At 39.2% G+C, this 22,859-nt stretch overlaps 1 protein-coding gene across 5 annotated transcripts in view; it reads left to right on the top strand.

Moving 5' to 3' along the window:
- Positions 1–1,578: 1,578 nt before the first annotated feature.
- Positions 1,579–22,859, top strand: part of snx25 (sorting nexin 25) — a 367,103-nt gene continuing 345,822 nt past the window's right edge. For 4 of the 5 annotated variants that reach the window (XM_069939646.1, XM_069939613.1, XM_069939628.1 and 1 more), the window contains exon 1: positions 2,495–2,866. In XM_069939646.1, coding sequence (XP_069795747.1) covers positions 2,594–2,866 — 273 coding nt within the window. In that variant the 5' untranslated portion in view covers positions 2,495–2,593. Of the gene's footprint in view, positions 1,666–2,473; positions 2,867–22,859 lie in introns of those variants that run through there. The other variant, XM_069939621.1, reaches the window with a different exon arrangement.

The raw sequence follows: 22,859 nt of genomic DNA, 5'->3' as shown, positions 1-22,859 counted from the left end.
TCAAGCGAGTGCTAATTAGATTATGCTGCCTTCCTATCATGATCCTCTCAAAGTAGATCACTTTACATTTCTCTGCTTCATCTCCCCATTATATCAGTCCATCTCTTTCTGATTTCTGCTGACAGCTCTGCATTCGTTACAACATCACCGAGAATGGCAGCATTCACAAATGTTGAAAGTCAAAGTCATTCCAGAGGGTTATGAGGAGCATAGAAAAGGTGGGCTTTTGCCCAGGATAGGGCAATCAGGCTCTTGAACCTCCCATCACTACAATTACCAAAAGAAAATATGCCCGTGACAGAACAATACAGAACAGGCCCTTCGGCCCACAATGTAGAACTTAACTCATGACCCATGTACACTTACTCCCCCCCAAATTAAACCCTTCCCATCTCATCCATATGCCTATCTCCTTTGGCTTGGCTTCGCGGACGAAGATTTATGGAGGGGGTAAATGTTCACGTCAGCTGCAGGCTCGTTTGTGGCTGACAAGTCCGATGCGGGACAGGCAGACTTGGTTGCAGGGGAAAATTGGTTGGTTGGGGTTGGGTGTTGGGTTTTTCCTCCTTTGCCTTTTGTCAGTGAGGTGGGTCTCTTAAATGCCTCTATTGTTCCAGTCAACACCACCTCCCCTGGCAATGCATTCCAGGCACCCAAATCTCCCTGTACAAAAAAAAACTGTATCCCTGATGTCTCCCCTTCACTTTGTACAGATGATGTCAACAGGAAAAAGAGGACATCTGTAAAAAAAAACTTAGTTCTGATATCTCCCTCTACTCTCCTCAGCTTTTTTTTAAAACTCAGAGAATGATGGGTGCCTGGAGTGGCTGACCTGGGGTGGTCGTGCACACGGATGCAAGAAAATGATGGGCTCTGGGCTGTGAGGTTGGGAAGGATGAAACTGCAGTCGAGTTAACCAAGAAAAGTGTGCAGCGTGCAATGCACGAACAGTCAGCAGGTCATCTGGGTGGTCATTGCCGTGGAGTAGGTTTAGTAGGTCCCCTCCTTATTTGCTCATTGAGAAGGTTTATCCTCAAAAGCAGCTTTCTTCTGGGGAAAGTTCTTGGAAGGGGCTACACCATTAAAAAAACCATCCACCCGCAAATATTGCATATTATTGACATCTCCGAGTGATTTTTTTTGTTCCCGAGGTCCACCAAAAACCTTATTCACAACGAGGACAAAAAGATTTGAGAAATTACCCCTGACCGTCCGTTCTCTCTATTTACACAGTCGAAGGACTGTGATCTGATAATCGACTCAATGTAAGTCTGTTCGCCCAGATAAAAATAAAGCTTTGAATGCATCAGGCTAAGTTTGGCCTTTGCATTAATTTTAAGCACATCCCAGGATTGTGGCTTCGCCTCTCTCTGCTTTATATCGAACCGTTCTCTCAACCCAGCGAAGGCAGGACCCACTATGACTACAAAACAAACGAAGTGACATTCGCGCAGCGATTGGACCCAGCGAGGTTTGGACCTTGCCCATTTTAAGAGGTGACTGCCTTTCCGGATTACGCTGATCGGGGAGGAGGCTCAGGAAACTGTCGGCTCATCAGCGGGGTGGGGGGGGGGGGGGGGGAGAGAGAAGAGAACGCATCTCATGGATATAAAGAAGAAAAAGAGCAACATTTTGAACTTGGGTCCCCTCTCGCCTTGATGGAAGGTAGTAGTTGGGCGACATCTCTTAGCGTTGGGGCTGGAGGCTTGCAGCTTGGTCACACAGAAACTCGCCCTTAAAACAGCGCTGGCCAGGAATTATTTGGGGGAGAGGAGAGAGAAGAGGAGGGAGGCGTTTCCAAAACAAATGATAATTCTCTATATTTAGCACGAAAACAAGTGCAGGGGAGGGAGAGAGAGATGTGGGGGTGTGGGGGGAGGAGGGAGAGAGAGAGAGAGAGAAAGAGAGAGGTGGGGGGAGGAGGGAGAGAGAGAGAGAGAAAGAGAGAGGTGGGGGAGGAGGGAGAGAGAGAGAGAGAAAGAGAGAGGTGGGGGGAAGGGAGAGAGAGAGGTGGGGGGAGGGAGAGAGAGGTGGGGGGAGGGAGAGGTGTGGGGGGGAGGGAGAGAGGTGTGGGGGGGAGGGAGAGAGGTGTGGGGGGGAGGGAGAGAGGTGTGGGGGGGGAGGGAGAGAGAGGTGTGGGGGTAGGGAGAGAGAGGTGTGGGGGTAGGGAGAGAGAGGTGTGGGTGGGAGGGAGAGAGAGAGGTGTGGGCGGGAGGGAGAGAGAGGTGTGGGGGGGAGGGAGAGAGAGGTGTGGGGGGGAGGGAGAGAGAGGTGTGGGGGGAGTGAGAGAGGTATGGGGGAGGGAGAGAGTGGTATGGAGGAGGGAGAGAGAGGTGTGAAGAAGCGACAGTCCCGGGAAATATATAGTGCATCATGAGAAGGGATTATCCATCCTTCCCCATTTAATGTTGCATCTTTGTACTTTTTTTTGGGGGGGGACAGTTGTCAATCGCCTTTTTAAATATCTCCCCAGGTGCCGCGGATTTCATCGCTGAGTCGTCGTGAGTGCCGTCTGCACATTTGCAAGTGTTATGGACGTGGATGTGTCGAAGAGGTGGAGCAGGTCGAGCTTGTTTCTTCTGGAGGACATGCGATGGTCACTATGTGTCTTGGTGGCAGACGCGGTCACTACTTTCTCCTGGCTGGACTTTGCTTCTTCAGCGCTTCTTGCTTCTATTCCGTGGAGGAGACTTCGCCCCTCTTCGCCTGGCTTCTCGGCCAGCTCCTCTTCTACTCGGCGCTGTCTGTGAGCAGCCTCCTGGTGGGCACTTTCTTGGTGCTGGCCAAGCAAAGCAACCTCCGAGCACTGTGCTTCCCCAGAGAGGAGCAGTCTTTTCGGGTGACCCAGCTGTGGCGAAAGCTCACGGTAAGTTGTTCACACCTGTTTTAAAAAAAATCAAGATGAAATGATATTTGGCATTAATCCTAGGAAGAAGACTGAGTCAATTTAGAATTCTTGTTCCCCCCCACCCCCCCCACCCCACCCCCCCCACCCCCCCCACTCACATAGGTGACACTGAAATTCAGGTAAACCAATATAAAATTGTGAAGAGAATAGATAAGGTAAACCATGGTGGTCTCTTTCCCGGGGGTGAGGAGGCATAAATCTCTTAGACCTTCCCTTATTCCTACATGATCTCTCTATGATCACTTTCTTATGGGCAGACGCAGTTATGATTCTGGATGCATCATTTACAAGGGGGCTGGAAGCCGTTGAAATAATACCTTCCCTAATAAAGTGCTTGTATACCTGAAGGGAAAAGGATTGTCATTAAGAAAAAGGGGGAGGGAAGTGTGATCAAAGAGCCAACACAAGAGGCAGAATGATCGCCTCCTGTTCTGTATTGTTTTTGCTATACTGATATCAAAGCAGTAGGAAAACAGTTCCGCTTGTGATAGCCCCCTTTCTGTTAGTGGTTTCGTGTCATTACTATTTGATCAGACCATTGTAGCTGTAATCTTGGTTCTATATGCCACTACATCTGTGAGTTATATTTCATTATAAGCCACAATGATCTCAGTTGGTTTGGGAATGCAGTTTAATTTCTCTCAACACCATCTGGCTTGGATGTGATGATTAATTTTGGTATCTGGGTATCGTTTTGTTCCTGATTAAATTCGATCTTGTACAAATCTTTAATCTGCCACTCTCTTATTCCTCCCTTATTATTTGTTCCCTTTCCCACCATTTTTTTCTATTATTGCTCCTTCATGACTTTTGGTCAAAGTTTAAAAAAAAAACTCCCCCCACCCCACCTCCTTTTGCTTTCCAGAGTTAAGTTCTACATTAGAAATAGTGCACTCTGTATTTTTATTGATTAAAGCTGAGCGAATATAGCTGTGTGAAGAGACTGATGTGTTTGATAATATAGCTGCAGCTTTTCAATGAATGGAGAAACACTGGTGTGAACTATGAGTGGTTATCTTTGACAAAGCCAGGTGATTATTTTCTCTCTATTTGGTGCAAAATTGGTAGAAAGATCATTTGGAAAGCTAAATCAGCTATGGTGAACAAGATGGAGATGGCATTTCTCAAGTTTTTGTAAGTTTGCAATGTACATTCCTGAGTTTCTTGTTGCAATCTTTTTAATAAACATTCCGTTTTGGGATTTGTATGGACAAAACCTCCTTGGATTTACTTCCTAATATATAAATAGGATTTAAGTGTTGTAATTTTAGCCATTGGTAAATACATTTTGTTTCTCTGTAACGATATAAAGTATTTGCTGTCCCTCCAAAATATATTACATCAGACATTTCACTTTCTTCTTGAATAATTTAATGTCTTTCTAAAATTTGAGTCAGAAAGCCTCTTGTAAAAGATTAATTTGCAATGGCATTGATTTTAATCCTTGGTAAGATATTCTAGGCAGATGACTGAGCTAGTAACCCCACCAAACTGCATTTTGGGGAAAAAATGCAGATGATGGAAATTAGAATATGCTGGGAAAATCTCAGCAAGTCGGGCAGCTTCTATAGAAAGAGAAACCGTCAACATTTCAGGTCTGCAACACTTCATCAGAACTGGAGAGATGGAGAGAAGTTCATATAGGTTTTCAGTAGGAAGAAATGTGGGAGAGGAATGTGCATTTGGAGGGTGGGAAGTTGCAAGTTGAGGATTATAGAGGGAATTCCAATGGACAGAACAAAGGGAGAATTTGTAATGGTGAGAGTTGAAATCGTCTAATGGGACACTTAACAGCCCATTAAGATGTTATGAATTAGAATTTATTGTCATGAGCATGTCACGAAATTTGTTGTTTTGCGGTAGCATCACAGTGTAAAGTGCAAGAATATTGATTGCAACTGTGTATATGAGTTTTTAATGGTATTTTGATGGGACTTATCTGGCAGGTTAGACTTGCAAATGTAGGATACAAAGAAAAGCAAAATGGAAAATGCTGGAAGAACTAAGGTAAGGCAGCATCTGTGGAAAGAGATCTTTCATTAGATGAGAAGGAGAAAAATAACCTTGACTGGATACAAATGTGGGTAAAATCAAAGGATTTATTTCTAATAAAGTGAATATGTGGCAAATGGTTAAGGTCCTGTGGTTGTTTAATTTGTGGCTGATGTGGATCTGGCATACTGAAACATATTCAGCAGGCCAGACCATACATAGAGGAGGGAATAAACCAAGGATGGTGGATGAAAATGGTTCTGATATAGACAGGGGAAAAAAATGGCGAGTGTTTCATTACTTTCAGTTGGAGGGTGGCAAGTTGCAAGCTGAGGAATATAGAGAGAATTCCAATGGATGGGACCAAGATTTGAGTGAGAGGCCTAGGATTTGATAGGATACTATCAGACTCTCAATCCTAACTCCTATAGTTCGAGATATTAGGATTGAGAGCCTGATAGGACATACAATTTCAGAGGAGTTTTAAGAAAGGGGCTTTTTGAATTCTTTATGTTGGGAAATAGCAAGCAGACAATAGTATGGTAGAGAACAAAACTTAGTGGGTTGTTAGTGGGGTGAAAGAGTTTACAGCAAATTAGAGAAATGATTTGGCAGCTTGCCAAGAACAGTGTTTGGAAAATTCCAAACATGACGTTAATAAATGTATACGCTGATTTCAGCCGGGAAAAAATTGCAATGATGTTATTTTGGTGATAGAAATGAACTGGGATTCTGAGGATTGTATGTACTCACAGGGACTAGGAGTGTTTGATCATGCCACTTGGGAGGGTTTTAAACTAATTCAACAAGGGTGGAATGCATAGTGCAGCAGGTGCAAGAAGAAAATGCTAAAGACATACTGAGCAAGTCCAGTAGGCAGCTGCAAGAAAAAGTGCAGAAGGTTTACTGAGCAAGTCCAATGGGCAGAGCAGATTAAGGTAGGCCAGAGAGCATGGGAGGGCTGATAGGTTCAACTGCATTTACAGATAAATTAGACAAGCTTAGAATGTGGTTCAGGAAGGTTGAGGAAAGGACAGGACTTTTAGTTTAATGTTCCAGGGTATAGACATTTCAGTTATGACAGGGGAATACAAAAGAGAATGGCTCCAAGATAGCATGGAGGGCATGTCCAGTGAGGCTGTATGGGTAGAAAATGGGAATAAGAGAGAGGTACTTGTGGACCTTGGCCATTTGGCAGTGCGTACCCGTCCGTGCCCATTCACTGACGTGTTTTCGCAAGACTTGCCAAACGAAATGCATTGAATTCGCCCATCGTTATTGAATGAAGATCTACCGGGACCAATGCCTGAAGAGGGCGCACAAAATCAGTGAACCGGTGCAGACTTGAAAGGCCAACATGGCCTGTTTCCGCTCCGTAAATGGTTATATGGTTATATAGTCACTTTGCTGGGGTTACACTACACCCCTCCCAGTTGTCAGTAGGAATTAGAGGAACAGATGTGTAGCAAATTTCAGAGAGATCTAAGAGGCAATGGGGTTATAGTAATGGTTGACCTTAACTTTCCCGATATTGACTGTGATTGCCATTGGGTAAGGAAGAAATTGAATGCATTCAAGAAAGCTTTTGAAATGGTATGTAGAGTCCAGTGAGAGCCAGGGCAATAATCAATGTTAGGAAATGAAACCAGGCAAGTGACTTGTTCATGACAATAAATTTGGATTCTAATTCAAACCCCCTTTCCCAATCTCATTTCACCAGGTCCTCTCTTACACCATTGAAATCAGACTTCCTGCAATTTAAAATCTTAACTTGTAAATCAACCTTATCCCTTTTCGTAATGATCTTGAAACTTGTCGAATTATGAACAATGTTTCCAAAATGTTTTCCCTCTGATACTTCCACTGCTTGATTTTTAAAAAAAAGTTAAGTGGTGGAAGTATCAGAGGGAAAATTCTTTGGGAACATTGACCATAATTCTACAGTTTCAAGATCATTATGAAAAGGGATAAGATTGATCTACAAGTTAAGATCTTTCACAAGAAGTGGATCCAGATCCCAAGAAGTGGATCCCGATTCTGGAAGCCTTTCGATTTTAACGGAGGGAGCACGCAGGAAGACGACTCCATGTTTGAAATGCATCAGGAAGCATTTCAACCTGAAGATATCGATTTCTTCCGTGATTTTGCGCAAAAACAATGAGCTGTGGGGGGAGACCAGTGGCGACCCCTTGAGAAAGTCGGGGTGCCGTCACTGGGAGTAAAACCTCTAAAATGCCTTTCGTTGAGTTGCAGCAGGAACTGCAGTTACCTGGTTCTGCCACTACGTCAGAGAAAGCAGGGCTGAGCTTTTCTGAGTTACAATGTATGCAGTTAAATGCTGCCATTCATCCTTTAATGAATGAGCTGGCTCAAATGAATGCTAATATAAGTTCAGAATTGAATACAGTTAAAGCACGTGTGGAAGCATCTTGTGAAGATTTAAAAAAATTTCAGTCTGCTTTTTTGGAATGTAAACAGCAAGTGGTTTCTAAGGTTGAAAAATCAGTTATTGAATTGTGAGAACGTGAGAAGAAATTAGAGAGGAAAATAGACTACTTGGAGAATCAAAGCAAAAGGAATAATGTGAAAATCGTTGGTTTGCCAGAAGATATGGAAGGACAAGATCCTCTTCATTTTTTTAAAGACTGGATCCCACAAGTACTAGGGCAAGAATTTTTTTCTGGAGGCTTGGTACTGGAAAGAGCTCATAGAGCTTTAAGAAGAACACCTTTACCTGGTCAACCACCGAGACCTGTAATAATTCGATGTTTGAATTATTTGGAGAGAGAAGCAATACTTCGACTAGCAGTACAAAATGCGAGACAACAACAAACTCCGTTATTGATTCAGAATAGCAGAGTTTTTAAAAAAATCCTGATTTGAGTCAAGAGGTCATTCAACGTTGACGTTGATTTAATCCAGTTAAAGAAGTTTTGTGGTGTAAAGGTTATAAGTCTACTTTTCGCTACCCGGCAGTGTTGAAGGTGTTTTATGGAGACCATCAATTTCAGTTTTTTGACAATGATCGTGAAGCAATGATTTTTGCTGATTCATTGCCAGACATAAGAGAACGAAGATGTAGTCCACCATTGTCTCCTAAAGAAAAATCTGGTTGTTCTGGAAACAGAAGAAATGGGAAAAACGGGAATGGAAAGAGTCCAACCTTTTCTGAAATGGGATCTCAGAGTTTGGAATCTCTTGGATGAATAGAAGAATTTTCTTATTCTTATTTTGCTTTTTATGCTATTATGATATTTTGATGTTATTCATTGTTCGGCTGGGGAGGGAGAGATTTGCTCTAAGTTTATACCAGTCATCAGCCACTGGTGGGTGACCCACACCCAATTTTTGTTTAGGGATTACTACCTTTTGGTAGTTTTTTTTGGGGGGGGGATTTTTAAAAAAATAATTTTTTTTATTATTTTCATTTTAGTTAGCTTTTAATTTGTGATTTTTTTTCTCCTACTGGAGGGCCTATATACATTGATTTGTGTTTTCATATAAAGATATTATTGGTATTTAGTAATAATAGTAGATATGTCAAAGTTGAGGTTTGCTAATTTTAATGTTCGAGGTTTAAAGTCCGATCAAGCGTAAGCGAGTCTTGGTGTATATTAAGAAAATGAAAATTGATGTTGCTTTTTTTACAAGGAACACATTTGAATGTCAAAGAAAGTATGAAATTAAAGAAGGACTGGGTTGGACATGTATATTCTTCTTCATTTAATTCCAGGGCTAAAGGTGTAGCAATTTTGATATATAAAAATTTCTCTTTTGAATTACAATCAATGGAGGAAAAGGCAGGATGTATTCTTAAACTGAATTGTAAGATTTTTAGTGAATTTTGGACTTTACTTAATATTTATGCCCCAAATGTAGATGATGAAATATTTATTTCAGATGCATTTTTATGTTTGGGTCAGGCTAATGATAATATTTTAGTTGGTGGTGATTTTAATTGTGTTTTGGAACCTTTATTAGATAAATCTCTGAAGAAAGTTAAGAAATCTAAGATGGCAGTTCAGGTTCAAGCGTTGATGAAAGATCTTAATTTAATAGATATTTGGAGACGTCTTAATCTGACAGAGAAAGATTTTTCCTTTTATTCATCTAGACGTGAATCGTTTTCAAGGATTGACTTTTTTTTGCAAGGGAAAATACAACAAGCGGAATATAAAAGTAGGGTGATTTCATATATACTTTACATTTGCAACTTTTGAGAAAATTCAAGTGGCCTATCGTTGGAGATTTAATACAATGTTGTTAAAAAATACAGAATTTATTGATTTTTTGAAAAAACAAATTAACTTTTTTTTTGAAAGAAAATTCTAATTCTGTTCAAAGTAAGTTTGTATTATGGGATGCTATGAAAGCTTATTTGAGAGGACAAATAATTAGTTATACTTCTAAAATAAAAAAATAATTGATTAAATCAGAGTCTTGAATTAGAGAAACAGATTGAGTTAGAAAAGGAATTTCAGAAAGATGCTACAGAAGATCAGGAAATAGAATTATCTAGGTTGAAATTGGAATATAATATTTTGCAATCTTATCAATTTGAATATATAATTAATAGGACTAAACAATGGTATTATGAATGGGGAGAGAAAGCACATAAGGTATTGGCATGGCAATTAAAGAAAGAACAGGTTTCGAGGATTATTAATGCTGTTAGACAGAATTCCCTTATAAACCTCGTGAGATTAATGATGAATTTTGTTCATTTTATAAAAAGTTATATACATCTGAAGAAAAACAAGAAACAGGATCGATTGATCTTTTTTTATCACAGTTGAATTTACCGATATTAGAGGATGCAGATATACAGGAGTTGGAAGAACCATTTACTGATTCGGAAATTAAAATGGCTATGATGGAAATGCCAAATGGTAAATCGCCTGGTGATGATGGTTGAATTTTATAAAAATTTTTATGATAATTTTTCTACAGTGTTTGGAGATGTATTACGTCAAGTTGGAGAACATTATGAATTACCTGAGTCTTGTTCTAGTGCTTTAATTACAGTAATTCCAAAAAAAAGATAGAGATCCTTTGAAAATATCTTTATATAGGCCAATTTCGTTGTTAAATGTAGATTATAAAATAATAGCTAAAATATTAGCAAATAGATTGGCTAAATTTTTACCTAAGTTGATTCATATGGATCAAACAGGTTTTATAAAGAATAGATATGCTTCAGATAATATTCTGCGCGTGATTAGTTTGATTAATAGATTTCGACAATCTTTAGGTCACCCGATGGTGATATCTTTAGATGCAGAAAAAGCATTTGATAGAGTTGAGTGGAATTTTTTGTTTAAAGTTCTGGAGAAATTTAAGTTTGGTCCTTTCTTTATTGGTTGGATTAAGGCTTTATATAGTAAACCGGTAGCTAGAGTATTGATGAATAGCTTGATTTCGGAACCTTTTAAAATGACTTGATCAACTCGTCAAGGTTGTCCTTTATCACCAGCTTTGTTTGCGTTAGTGATTGAACCTTCAGCACAGCTGATAAGACAAAATTCACAGATACAAGGTATGAAAGTTTTAGATGAGGAGTATAAAATTAATTTATTTGCTGATGATGTATTGGTGTATTTAATAAACCCAACTCAGTCACTCTTGCACTTGAAGGAGTGTTTTATACAATATGGATGTCTTTCTGGATATAAAGTTAATTGGGGAAAAAAGTGAAATATTACCAGTAAGTGAAGGAGATTATTCAGTCTATAAGAATATTATTAATTTGAAGTGGAATGATCGAATTAAATATTTGGGTATAATTTTGAATGTTAATTATCAATCTTTATATAAATTATGTTCTGTTAATAAAAAAATGAAAACTGATTAGATTAAATGGAAAGATTTACCTATTAATTTATTGGGTAGCATAAATACAATTAAGATGAATATTTTTCCGCGTATGCAATATTTGTTTCAATCTATTCCGTATTTACTTGATAATTTTTTTTGAGATTTGAATAAAATGGTTAGGGAGTTTTTATGGAGGGGTAAATTTTTGAGAGTAGCTTTGAATAAATTAACTTGGAAATATGAGTTAGGGGGATTACGTTTACCACATTTTCAAAATTATTATGAAGCAGCTCAATTTAAATTTATTAGTTCATTGATGGATTTGGAACGGCCTCCTAGTTGGGCCAAAATTGAGATGGCAAATATTTCTGAATTTGAAATACATAAATTTTTGTTTAGATGGAATATAAATTTGTTACAGCAACATAATGTGCCTATATTAAAACATTTAATGAAGTTATGGATAAAGAAAAGTAAAATGATAGGCTCTACGGGTGAATTATTGGCTTTGACTCTGTTGTATAATAATCAACTTATTTCTTTTTCAATACACAATCGAAGTTTATTGCATTGGAGATTTAAAGGTGTGGAAAACTTAGGAGATTGTTTTAAAGAGGGTAAATTTTTATCTTTTGATCAGATGAGGGACAGTTTTGGTATTGATAAGAACTCTTTATTTCTTTATTATCAAATTCGATCTTTGGTAAAATGTACGTTTGGTAGAGATATGATTTTACCTGAAATGACTAAATTTGAGACTTTTCTTATGAAGGTACCAGAGAAGGGTTATATTTCATCTATGTATCAAATATTACAGGATGGTATGGATAAAAAGGGTTGGGATAGATCTAAAAGTAAATGGGAAGTGAATATTGGTTTTATTTTTTCCGAGGATGATTGGTTAGATATCTGTTATGATAGTGTAACTAGATTGATAAATGCATGTTATGCAATGATTAACTATAATTTTCTACATCAATTATACTTAACACCTGAAAAATTAAAAAGGTATGGTTTTCATGAATCAGATTTGTGTTTTAGATGTGGTAGTTCTGTTGGAGCTTTTTTTTCATGCTGTTTGGTCATATACAATCTTTTTGGAAGAAAATTCAATTGTTTTTAGAATACCTGTATAAGGTTAAAATACCTTTAGATCCGACAGTATTTTTATTGGGTAGTTTGCAATCTCTGAAAGATTTGGGATTAGATAAATTTCAACTTTTGTATATTTAGCTTTATCTGTAGCGAAAAAATATATTGCTAGTATGTGGAAAGAAACAAATATGATTGATATTAATAGATGGCATAATGAGATGAAATATTGTTTAATAATGGAAAAAATTACATATGTTTCATGTGATAATTATAGTTTTTTTATTAATAAGTGGTTGTTACATTCAGAATATTTACATTTCAATTTATGTTGATTAGATTTTAATATGTATGTTTAATTTTTCTTTAATATTTTTTTCTTTTTTCATTCTTTATGGCTCTCCTTAGGAGAGTTGGCTGAAGGGGGGGGGGTTCTATATATTAAAAAAAATGTTTATGGTTAATTGTTGTATATGTTATTTACTATTTGTTTTTTGAACGAATAAATAAAGTTTTAAAAAAAAAAGTTAACATCTTAAATTGTGCAAAATTTGATTTTTCAATGATGTAAAAGAGGACCTGGTGACTTTGAATTAGAATCCGAATTTATTGTCGTGAACATATCACAAAATTTGTTGTTTTGTGGCAGCTTCATGGTGCAAATATTGGTATAAATTATATTTCAGAATTAAAATAGGAGTAAGTAGGGAAGTGATTAATTGTCCATTCAGAAATCTGATGGCAGAGGGGAAGAAGCTGTACTTGTGCTGTTGGGTATTCTTCTGGCTCCTGTACCTCCTGATGGTAGCAGTGAGATGAGGGCTTGACCTGGGTGCTGAGGGTCTGTGACGATAGAGGCTACTTTCTTGAGACACCGCCTCTTGTAGATGTCCTCAATGGATTGAAGGCAGCTATCACTGGCTGAGTTCACAACTCTCTGTAGTCTTCCTGCATTGGCACCTCCATAGCAGACAGTGATGCATCCAGACAGAATGGTCTTCACAATAGATTGTACAAATTTTTGAGATTTTGGATGGCATACCGAATATTCTCCAACAAACTTTGAGGTGAAAACAACAGCTGACATATGAAGTTTTTAACAGCCAGTTAGGAAGAGTGCAGGATCATCGTGTTCTATTAAGGGAGAAAGACCAAGATGGCAAGATTTGGGAACCGCAATAACCATAGATATTGAAGGTTTGATTAAAGGGGAAAATGGAAGAAGCTTGTGGATGGTGTAGCAAACTGGAATTGGGGGAGTCTTGTAGAATGTGAAGAAGAGAAAGAAATTGGAGGGGGGGGGGGAAAAGGGTCCATGAATGATCTGTGATGAGTAAAATTATGATGAATCCAAAGACATTCTATAAATGCAAGAGGCTAACCAGAAAAAGAGGCCAACGAAGTAATCTACGTATAGACCCAGGTGAGGTCGTAAATGAAAACGGTAAGATCAAGGAGGGATACTGAGGAGGAGGTATTGGATGTCATAGGATCCCTGGAAATTGAAAAATGCCCAGAATCAGATCAGCTCTATCTCATCATTTATCACAAGCAAGGGAGGAAGGAGATTGCTGGTGTCCTGTGAAGAATTGTGCAACTTTCTTCTGTCACCACGCTAGTGGATAACATTGGAGGATAACTAATGTTAAATTTAGACATAACGTGCTGCATGTCTAAATTTAAAATGTAACAGGCCCATGCTGCCCAAGTAACCTACAGCTCATTATGTTGATTAAGAAAGACAGCAGGAATAAGTCACATTGGGATATTGAAAGAGAATTGCAGCTGGTTTAACATCCAGTTAGTGGAGTGGGAATGATGGTAGGACAATGGCATGCTCCTTTTGTAGGATGTGGGAAATCAGGGAGGTCTCCAGGGTCTCTGATGTCACCTGCAGTGTTCATCTTGGTTGCAGCTCCTTGCAGATGATGCTAGGGTTCTGGAGCTGGATGAACTCTGGATCGTTTGGGAGACTGAGGGGTTGATAGGAAGGAGTTACTGGGAAGCACTCACAACTAGGATGCAGGTAGCTGGGCTACCGTAGGGAAGGGAAAGGGAATATAGGTAGTCAGTGCAAGGTTCTCAGTTGGCCTAGTGCAAAACAAAAAAGTGACTTAGCAATAATGTAGACAGTTTTGTGATATTGGATCAGTCCTTGATTAGTATGACAAGGGACTTTTATTGCAAGTCCATGGCCTGACATTTTTGAAAAAATGAAAGCAGTCCTGTTTTTGAAAGGTAAACTACGTATCCTCAAAGTTCCTAATGGTTTCAAATACATCCTTGCTGGAGAACTAAATGCTGATAATCCATTCTTGTCCCTTCATCCATGAAGAAACCATATCTCTGGAGCAAAGCCCTCACATCACCAAACAGTACCCCTCAACAGATGATGTTTAAATCTGTTCATTCTGCAGCCACTACATATCTCTTCCTTAGATACTGCCTGTCCTCCTCAAGAATCTAAATGTACATGTATGATAATATCTTTATTTTAGGTGTTTCTGTTTCAGTTCTAGAACATATAACATTACAGCACAGTACAGGCTCGTTGGCTCACGATGCTGTGCCAACCGATAGAAACCCACTCAACAATCTAGCTTTCCCTACCACATATCCACAATCCTCTATTTTTCTTGTATCCTTGTGACTAAGAGTCTTTTTAAAAGTCCCTATTGTACCAGCCCTGGCAATGCATTCAAGTACCTACTGCTCTCTGTGTATTTAAAAGCACAAAAAAAACCCCAAATAAACTTGACCCCTGACATTTCCTCTAAACTTTTTTCCCCTTAACTTGTACATATTTCCTCTGGCATTTACTACTTTCACCCTCGGGAAAAAAGGTGCTTGTTGTCCATCCTATCTATGCGTCTCATAATCTTGAAGACCTCAATTAAGTCGCCTCTTGTCCCTCTTTGCTCCAAAGAGAAAAGGCCTCTCTCTGTTCACTTTGCCTCATAAGACGTGTTCTCTAATCCAGGCATCATCCTGGTAAATTGCCTCTTCACTATCTCCATGGCTTCCACATCCTTCCTGTAATGAGGGGACCAGAACTAAACACAATATTCCAAGTGAGGAGATTTAGAGAGCTGCAACATTATCTCTTAACTCTTGAATCAATCTGATTAATGAAGGCAAGCATACCATAAGTCTTCTTAACTATCAAATCAACCTGCATGGCAACCTTGAAATCTCTATGTATTTGTTCAAGTTTATTTATCATCCATTTGTACCAGTAGAACCCAAAACATCGTTCTCCAGTCCATGATGCAAAACAGTGCAAACATACTTACATGTGAACGATATGTGTACACAGTAAATGACATGACCTTTTATGTTTGACCCTGCTTTCACTGGCTGGCTCATGACTCCTCCCCTTTATCCCCCATAAAGGCTGCCCCCAGTTTGAGCCCAGGTCAGTATGAGCCACCAACACAAGGATATGCTGTCCATCTCTTGCTAATAAAAAAACCTTCATTTCCAATAACTTCTGTCTTTGAGTAATTGATCGTGCACCAATTTTATTAGAAAGATTTTGTTTTCCCTGGAATGTGGACAAATTCTTGAAGTTTTATCGCTTAGAAATCAGCCCGATAAAACCAGAAGCAGCCGACTAATTCACCTCCCCATCCCCCACAAGGAAGAGGCCCTCCATGCCATCTGGTCCCTCCTGTGTATGGCCACCATTGAGATACCTCATGAAAGACTCTTTACACTCCCCAGGAGATCAGCGTCAGGAACCACCCAACCTACCTGGCTGATGTTCTCCAGGCCGGTCCTACCGGCATAAGTCAAGACCCATAAGTTCGACCCTCTGGTCGAGAGGGTCCAGCTGCTCCATGCAAACTCACAGTACATCTACAGATGGACGTGAAGACACAGTATCCATCCAGGACCTGGCATGCATGGGACCATCTGGACCCCACTAACCCCCTACCCCCAACCAGCCAACAGGTATGGGCCCCCCCCCCTAGCTCTCCAGGGCCTCAGTTCCTCAACCCCACCATTCCAGCCAACCTGGAAACCGACACACGCCCTCATCCTCCCGACTCAATCAAGTACCCCAGCCGGGCCAACCGAAACGGATCAGCCAGAGCCGGGGAGATGGCCACAGACCCCCGGACCAGGATGTGCTTGTCACAATGCCAAAGGAGGCTGTTGGACAGACTGAACTTATGAGGTCAGCTGACCACACTATGCATTCCCCTGGGACTTCTTTTTAAAAGAAGGGGTGAATGTGGTGAAACCACTATTGTATGTAAATGACATGACATTTTAGGTTTGACCCTGCTCTCACTGACCGGCTCGTGATTCCTCCTCTTTCTCTCCTATAAAGGCTGTCAGGCTACAAGCCTGCACCCAGTTCGAGCCTGTGTCAGTGTGAGCCAGCAACACAAAGGATGCTGCCCATCTCTTGCTAATAAAAGCCTTCAGTTTCTAATAACTTTAGTCTTTGTGTAATTGTTCGTGCATCACCATTCAAAACGTATTGGGGTGTAAATTGGGTGGCATGGACTTGTGGGCTGAAGTGGCCTATTATCGTGCTGTATGTTTAAATTTTAAAAATTTAAATCTAAATTTGTATCCACAACACCTCCAAAGCTCATGTCATCTGCAAATGAAGACAATCCCTGATATCTGGGGCATCATTGGAGACCTCCTCTCAATAGTTTCCTGAATTTTAGCTCAGGTCCAGGCATGCCTTCCATTCTGTACTTTGGGAATGATGGGTCTAGATACTGGCAGAATGTTTGTTTTGTTTTGTCCAATGGCCGCCAAATTATCTGCATTAAAAATGTGATTGCTTCAAAAAGTATGGTAATTGGTTCTAAGATTTCTTACTCTTGATATCTTGATCTTTTTCTCTTGCTCCGACGTGGAAAACATTTGCATCCTTGTTATGGTACTGCAATGAAATGTGGAATGATGTGATAGATAATCTTGTCATATACATAAATGTACTGAAATTCTTACTTGCAGCAGCTACACTGGTGCATAAGATATACCGACAACTATAATGTCAATTGAATGACCATAATGCATCATGCAAAAAGAGCAGCCAAATATTCGCATTTGTAGTGTAGTTAGTTCAACGGTGCAGACAGATCTTTTAGTGGTCGTGAGAGTGTTTATGGGTTCGGGTAGTACAGTGAGGTTCACAAGCTTAATAGTTGTTGTGGGTGGGGATTGTGGGAAGGTGCTTTTGAACCAAGAGGCGCTAGACTTCAGCTTCTTTTCCTTTTGGTTGAAGGTAGCAGTGAGATCATGATCAGTCTGATATGAATTCTTTTCAGCGTTGATTGTCTTCTTGAAACAGTGCCTCACATGGATAACATCAGTTGGTGTTCATGATGGACTTTGCTAGGTTTGCCATTTTTGTCAGCCTTTTGCATTTCTGGGCACTTTGAGATTCCAAACCAAGTTGTGAAGCAACCAATCAGTATACTCTCCACCATACACCTGTAGAGGTTCAATAGAGTATTTGATGATGTGCAACATCTTAAAAAGCAGAGGCTTTGGTGTGCCTTCTTCACGGTTGCCTCTGTGCTGGGTCCACGAGAGGTTCACCAATATGTGGATGCCCAGGACCTTGAAGGTACTAGCCCTTTCCACTGTTAAGGACAGTTACAATGTCCCACTGTACACCCTTCTGAAGGACTACAATCAGCTCCTTGGTCTTGTTGACATTGTTATTGTGGCACATCATGCAACCAGATTCTTGATCTCCACCTTACATTCTGACTTGACAGTACCTGTTATTTGACCAGCAACAGTAATATCGTCTGTGAATTTTTGGGTTGCTCTGGAGCTGAACTTGTCTATGCAATAGTGAGTAAAGAGGGAATGGAGCAAAGGACTAATCCTGCAGTGTCGAAGTGGTCCTGTGGTGACGGTTAGTGAGGAGAAGGTGATGTTGCATTTAACATAGTGCAATTCAATTCCCACTGTACAGTCTAACAAATCCAGATACCCCTGATCCTGAGGAGAGCTCTAATTCTGTCAGATAACGTCATAAATATTTGTAGTGATTAATGTTATATTAATGCAAGCTATTATCATAGATATAAAAAGAAATGCGATGACTGCCTCACCCCATCTATTTCCATCTGTAGTAATGTGGCTTCTGATATGTAACATGCAGGTAGTTGCTGTTTACCAGGTGGGCATCGATATTCCATAGCTCATAAAATCATGGGCTAATTACGCCGCAGAAGTCGAGGCATGTTTTCCACATTCATCATTAAACCTGCACCTGACCATTTTGGTAAATTTAATTTAATTTGGGTATACAGCACAGCAACAGGCCCTTATGGCCCATAAGCCTTTGCCATCCAATTAACCTATAATCCCGGTACGTGAAGCGTGGGAGGAAACAGAAGCAGCCAGAGGAAACCCACACAGACGCAGGGAGAGCTTACAAATTCCTTACAGACAATGTTGGAACATTGCGTTAGCCACTATGCTACCCATCCCGCCCATATTAATGGTTGATAATCATGGAAGAATGAGCGACAGGGCAATGGGATTACAGTTTGTGATCAAACACAGTTCTATTCATGACCCATGGATATCCATTGCTAATCTGCAAAATCTGATCGAAATATGTGCCATTTAGCATGAGGGTGAGATTTTCTCTCGCCAAGATGATATGAGGATACTGAAGGTGAGGCGACATTGCTGTTTTCCTCATTACCTACCACAAGTATAGCCTGGCAGCTTGATCAGTCTGTTATGAGCATTACTTCTGAGTGGTATTCAACATGGAGTATCATCTTAAGGATGGTGTATGTGGGATCACAAGAAGTTTGCTTCATGTTTAACCTGATATGACAGATGTCAAGGGATCTATGAATAAACATTGTGGATCCTCTGGGCTTTTCATGTGTGTGTTGCCTTGGTAATAGGAGAGACTATTCTGGAGGGTTGTGAGGGAGAAGTTTGGGGGGGGCTTGTTTTAAAGCTATGAATCTGCCAATATAACTGTGCATTAGGGTTAATTTTCATTCTGTCTTTGAAAAACCATTCCAAAAAGTATGTTTGATTTCACGATTCTTTGTTGAATTGCCTACTGATTAGATTATTAGAGACAGAAAGTAGAAAAAAAAAGTTTGCTTAGTTCAAATAGAAATCTTCAAAAATAATATCAAACAGAAGGCATTAGACACACTATCATTAAAAGCCAAAGCGTAATGCTACAAAGGTTTAGTCCATATCAGCCATATCCTTTTCAGATCTTCAATTAGTTTACTGGATTTGAATAGGAAGGTTTTCGGCTAAATGACATTTTTATGCAACTTGTGAGGATTGAAACATACCAGTACGTACTTCTGGATTGATACATCTCGATGGCTATTTTGGGATTTTCAAGATCACGTCCCCATTTTGCTAACCACAAATTACTTTTCAATATGTATGTAAATACAGGTGCTCCTTAACTTATGATGGATTTGCTGGAACGTAAACCCATCATAAGTCGAACAAGAATACTGCACCTGGGGGCATGGCCATGTTAATGAGCTGAGGAGAAGTATTAAAACTACAGTATGAAGCTCAAAAACCAGAATTTTGTTGTTAAACATGGATCAAGCAAGTACAACTGAGAACAAAAACTGAAGAAGTGACAGCTCAGCCAGGAACATCGAGTGGACGCCTGACGAGTGACTCAGCAGGGGCCTTGGGACTGCCTGAAACTAGCAGAGCTGGGAAGTTGGCCCATCCTGAACAGGTTGGAAACTTTATGCATTCGTTTTACGAGTATGGAATCAGCGATGAGAAATATATTGGAGGAGGTCATGGAAGTGGAAAGACTTAAGTGAATAACTCATTCAGAGGCTGACCTGGACAAAACAAAAGATAGACTAAAGGGACTGGAAGAAAAAACACAATATGGGATACAGAAAAGATTGTCGAACTTCCAAGGCTAGAAGAGAGAGAAAGGATAGAATTAGATACTCCTTTCATAAAGGAAGAAATTGAAAAGGCCTTGGGCACCCTACAGGCTAATAAATTGCCAGGTGAGGATGAATTTCCACCTGAGTTTTATAGACAATTCAAATAATTATTAATGTTCCTTTTAATGGATGACCTGGGCCAAGCAGTGGAAACATAGACCCTCCCAGAGACTTCTAGTCAGTGATAATTGCAGTGTTACAAATAAAGATTAGGGACTCACAAAAAAAACTTTAACAGACAAATATCCCTGTTAAATTCTGATTATGAGATACTAGCGAAAGCATCGGCCAATAGGTTAGGGCAATACTTGCCAAAACTGATACATATGGACCAAACAGGATTTGTTAAAAGGAAGACATTCCTCAAATAGTCTAGGAAGATTATTTAATATAATACACATGACTAAATCTGAACAAAATCCAAGTATTATAGTTTCCCTAGATGCAGAAAAAGCATTTGACAGTTTGGAATGGCTCTTTTTATTTAAAACACTGGAAAAATTTGGAATAGGGAGAATATTTATAAATTGGATAAAAACATTATGCCATAAGTCACAAGCTAAAATAATAACAAATAATCGGATGTTGGCAGTGTTCCCCTTGAGTAGATCGAGCAGACAGGGATGCCCCTGTCCTCAGCACTTTTTGTTTTAGTGATTGAACTGCTGGCAGAGATGATAAGAAGGGATCCAGAGATAAAAGGTTTTAAAGTCGGGCAAGAAGAAGACAAAATCAGTCTATTTGGCGATGATGTGCCATTGTACTTATCAGAACTGGCTAAATCTTTGAAAAATTGCAAGTAACACTAGAAAAATATAGAAGAATATTAGGCTACAAAATAAATATGGATTAAAAGTAAGATAATGCCATTAAAAATTTTTGAATATGTAAGATACCTAAAAGGATTTAAATGGAAGATGGATGAATGAAATATCTTGGAATAGCAACTGACAATAACCTGCAAAATCTGTACAAACTAAATTATGTTCCTTGGGAAGCTCGAAAGACATACAGAAATGGAAGAGTTAACTGCATCAAAATGAAAGTGATGCCAAGACTGCAATACCTATTCCATTACCTAAAAACTTTTTAAAGCTCTAAAATAACTATATGAGACAGTTCCCATGGAATAATAAGGTACCAAGAATTGCATTGGGAATACTGATATGGGACTACAGTGTGGGAGGACTTAAAGATTTAAAAAAAATATATTATCTAGCTGTACAGGCTCAATTTCTTGCAGCCTTCTTCACTTATGACAGCCCCCTGTCTTGGGTTCAAATGGGAATGTACTCAATGGAAGAGGGGAAGCAAAGGACTTTATCTATTTATGGAGTTTTAAATTACTAAAGAAAAAGATGGATAACCCCATTCTAATACATATGATTAGAATGTGGCAAGAAATTAATGAATGTATAGGAAAAAACTAAGGATATCAATTACAGCACCATTGTGTTATTGCTTATGAATGTGGGCAATAGATTATTAAATTCATGGTAGTACTGTTACACGGAAAGGTCTCTTATGTACTTTGTGTAATTGAAACACAAATACAGAGCAGACTTTCTTCTGTTTTCTCCAGCTTAGGATGTTCTTAAGAGAAAGATGGGGACAAAAGTTGACCCCTACTGAAATTATTACATTTTTGTTATAAATTTCATTATGCTCTCCAGAGGAAAAGTGCAAAACTAGGGTTGCAGAGGTCAAGGGAAAGATGGGAGTCTGACTTGGGTGTGGTGATTTCAGAAAGAAGCTGGTCAGATTGGTATAAGGACAGCATGACATCAATTATAAATGCAAGATGTGGACTGTTTCAGTATAATTGTTTTTACATCAATTACATCTTACCTCACAAAAGTTACACAGATCAAAAGCTGAAAATTTAGAGATGTGTTCAGATGTGGGGCCGAGATGGGAACTTTTCTATATGCCACATGGTCGTGTGTGAAAGTGAGGCCATATTGGCAAGAAATCACAGAAAAATTAACCAAGATAACAGGAGTGGACTTCACGGGTGACCGGAAGCAATATTGATTGGTAATTTCATGGAAGTAAGGAACAAATTGACCAAATATAAAATCTCATTTATGAGAATAGGATTGGCAAGAGCAAAAACATGTATCGTGATCACTTGGAAGTCTGACTCCCCTCTACTTAAAGCATGATGGACTGTGGAAATGAAAAGCTGTATCCCTATGGAAAGAAAAATCGCATATAACTTAAATAATAAATAGGACACTTTTGTAAAGGTCTGGCCACATAGGGTCAAAATACAGTAATAAAAAGGAACAAAAAAGGTATAAAATTAACTGTCATATATACAAAAATGTAGTTTCCCCCAACAGTACTCTATATACTTAATATATATGTAAGGTCTGACAGTGAATTGATCTGTATGTTATGGAAGGGAGGGAGGGAGGGAGGGACTGTTTTTATTTTTGTTTGCTGTTTATGAGGAAAAAGTTTAATATATTGTATATTTAAAATGACACTATACATAATTTTTTAAGAAAAAAAACAAAATAAAATAATAAAGAAAAGAGCACTGCACCTACCATTTTTTAATAATTACATTTTGAATACCTTTATTCCACACTGAAAAAAACCATTAATGTACACAGCTGGAAAGCACACTGGGCATGAAGAATGTTTGAAGCATTGAACTAAAATCAATTGCTGGATGGTGGTGAGACACACATGGGTGTTTAGTGGACGTGATTGCTACAGAGACTGAGAGCATGGTTGAGTCAGAATCATGAGAGAGTATGCTGTACAGTACTCTGGCGTGATACTGCCATTCCCCAACATCGCTAGAGAGTAGCGTACTGCAGATCACAGATTGGAATTTGAAATTGAAAATATGGATTTAAAGCATCCTTGATTTTGAAAAGTCATAAGTTAGTCCATTGACAGTAGGGGAGGATCTGTAATGGTGAGTGCCCTGAGTATTCCTGTTATTTGCATGGTAAAATTCACTCCTTGTTGCTTGATTATCACATGCAAGAAAACATCCATGTACCATCTATACATGACATGATTTTTGTATATATGATTACACATTGCTCTCTTGTAATGTACTGAATTACATTGACTTGCCATTC

The sequence above is a fragment of the Narcine bancroftii genome, chromosome 1 (assembly GCF_036971445.1).
Source record: "Narcine bancroftii isolate sNarBan1 chromosome 1, sNarBan1.hap1, whole genome shotgun sequence".
Classification (NCBI taxonomy): Eukaryota; Metazoa; Chordata; class Chondrichthyes; order Torpediniformes; family Narcinidae; genus Narcine; species Narcine bancroftii.
The sequence above is the reverse complement of the archived record's forward strand: the minus strand, read 5'-3'. Positions and strand labels throughout refer to the sequence as shown.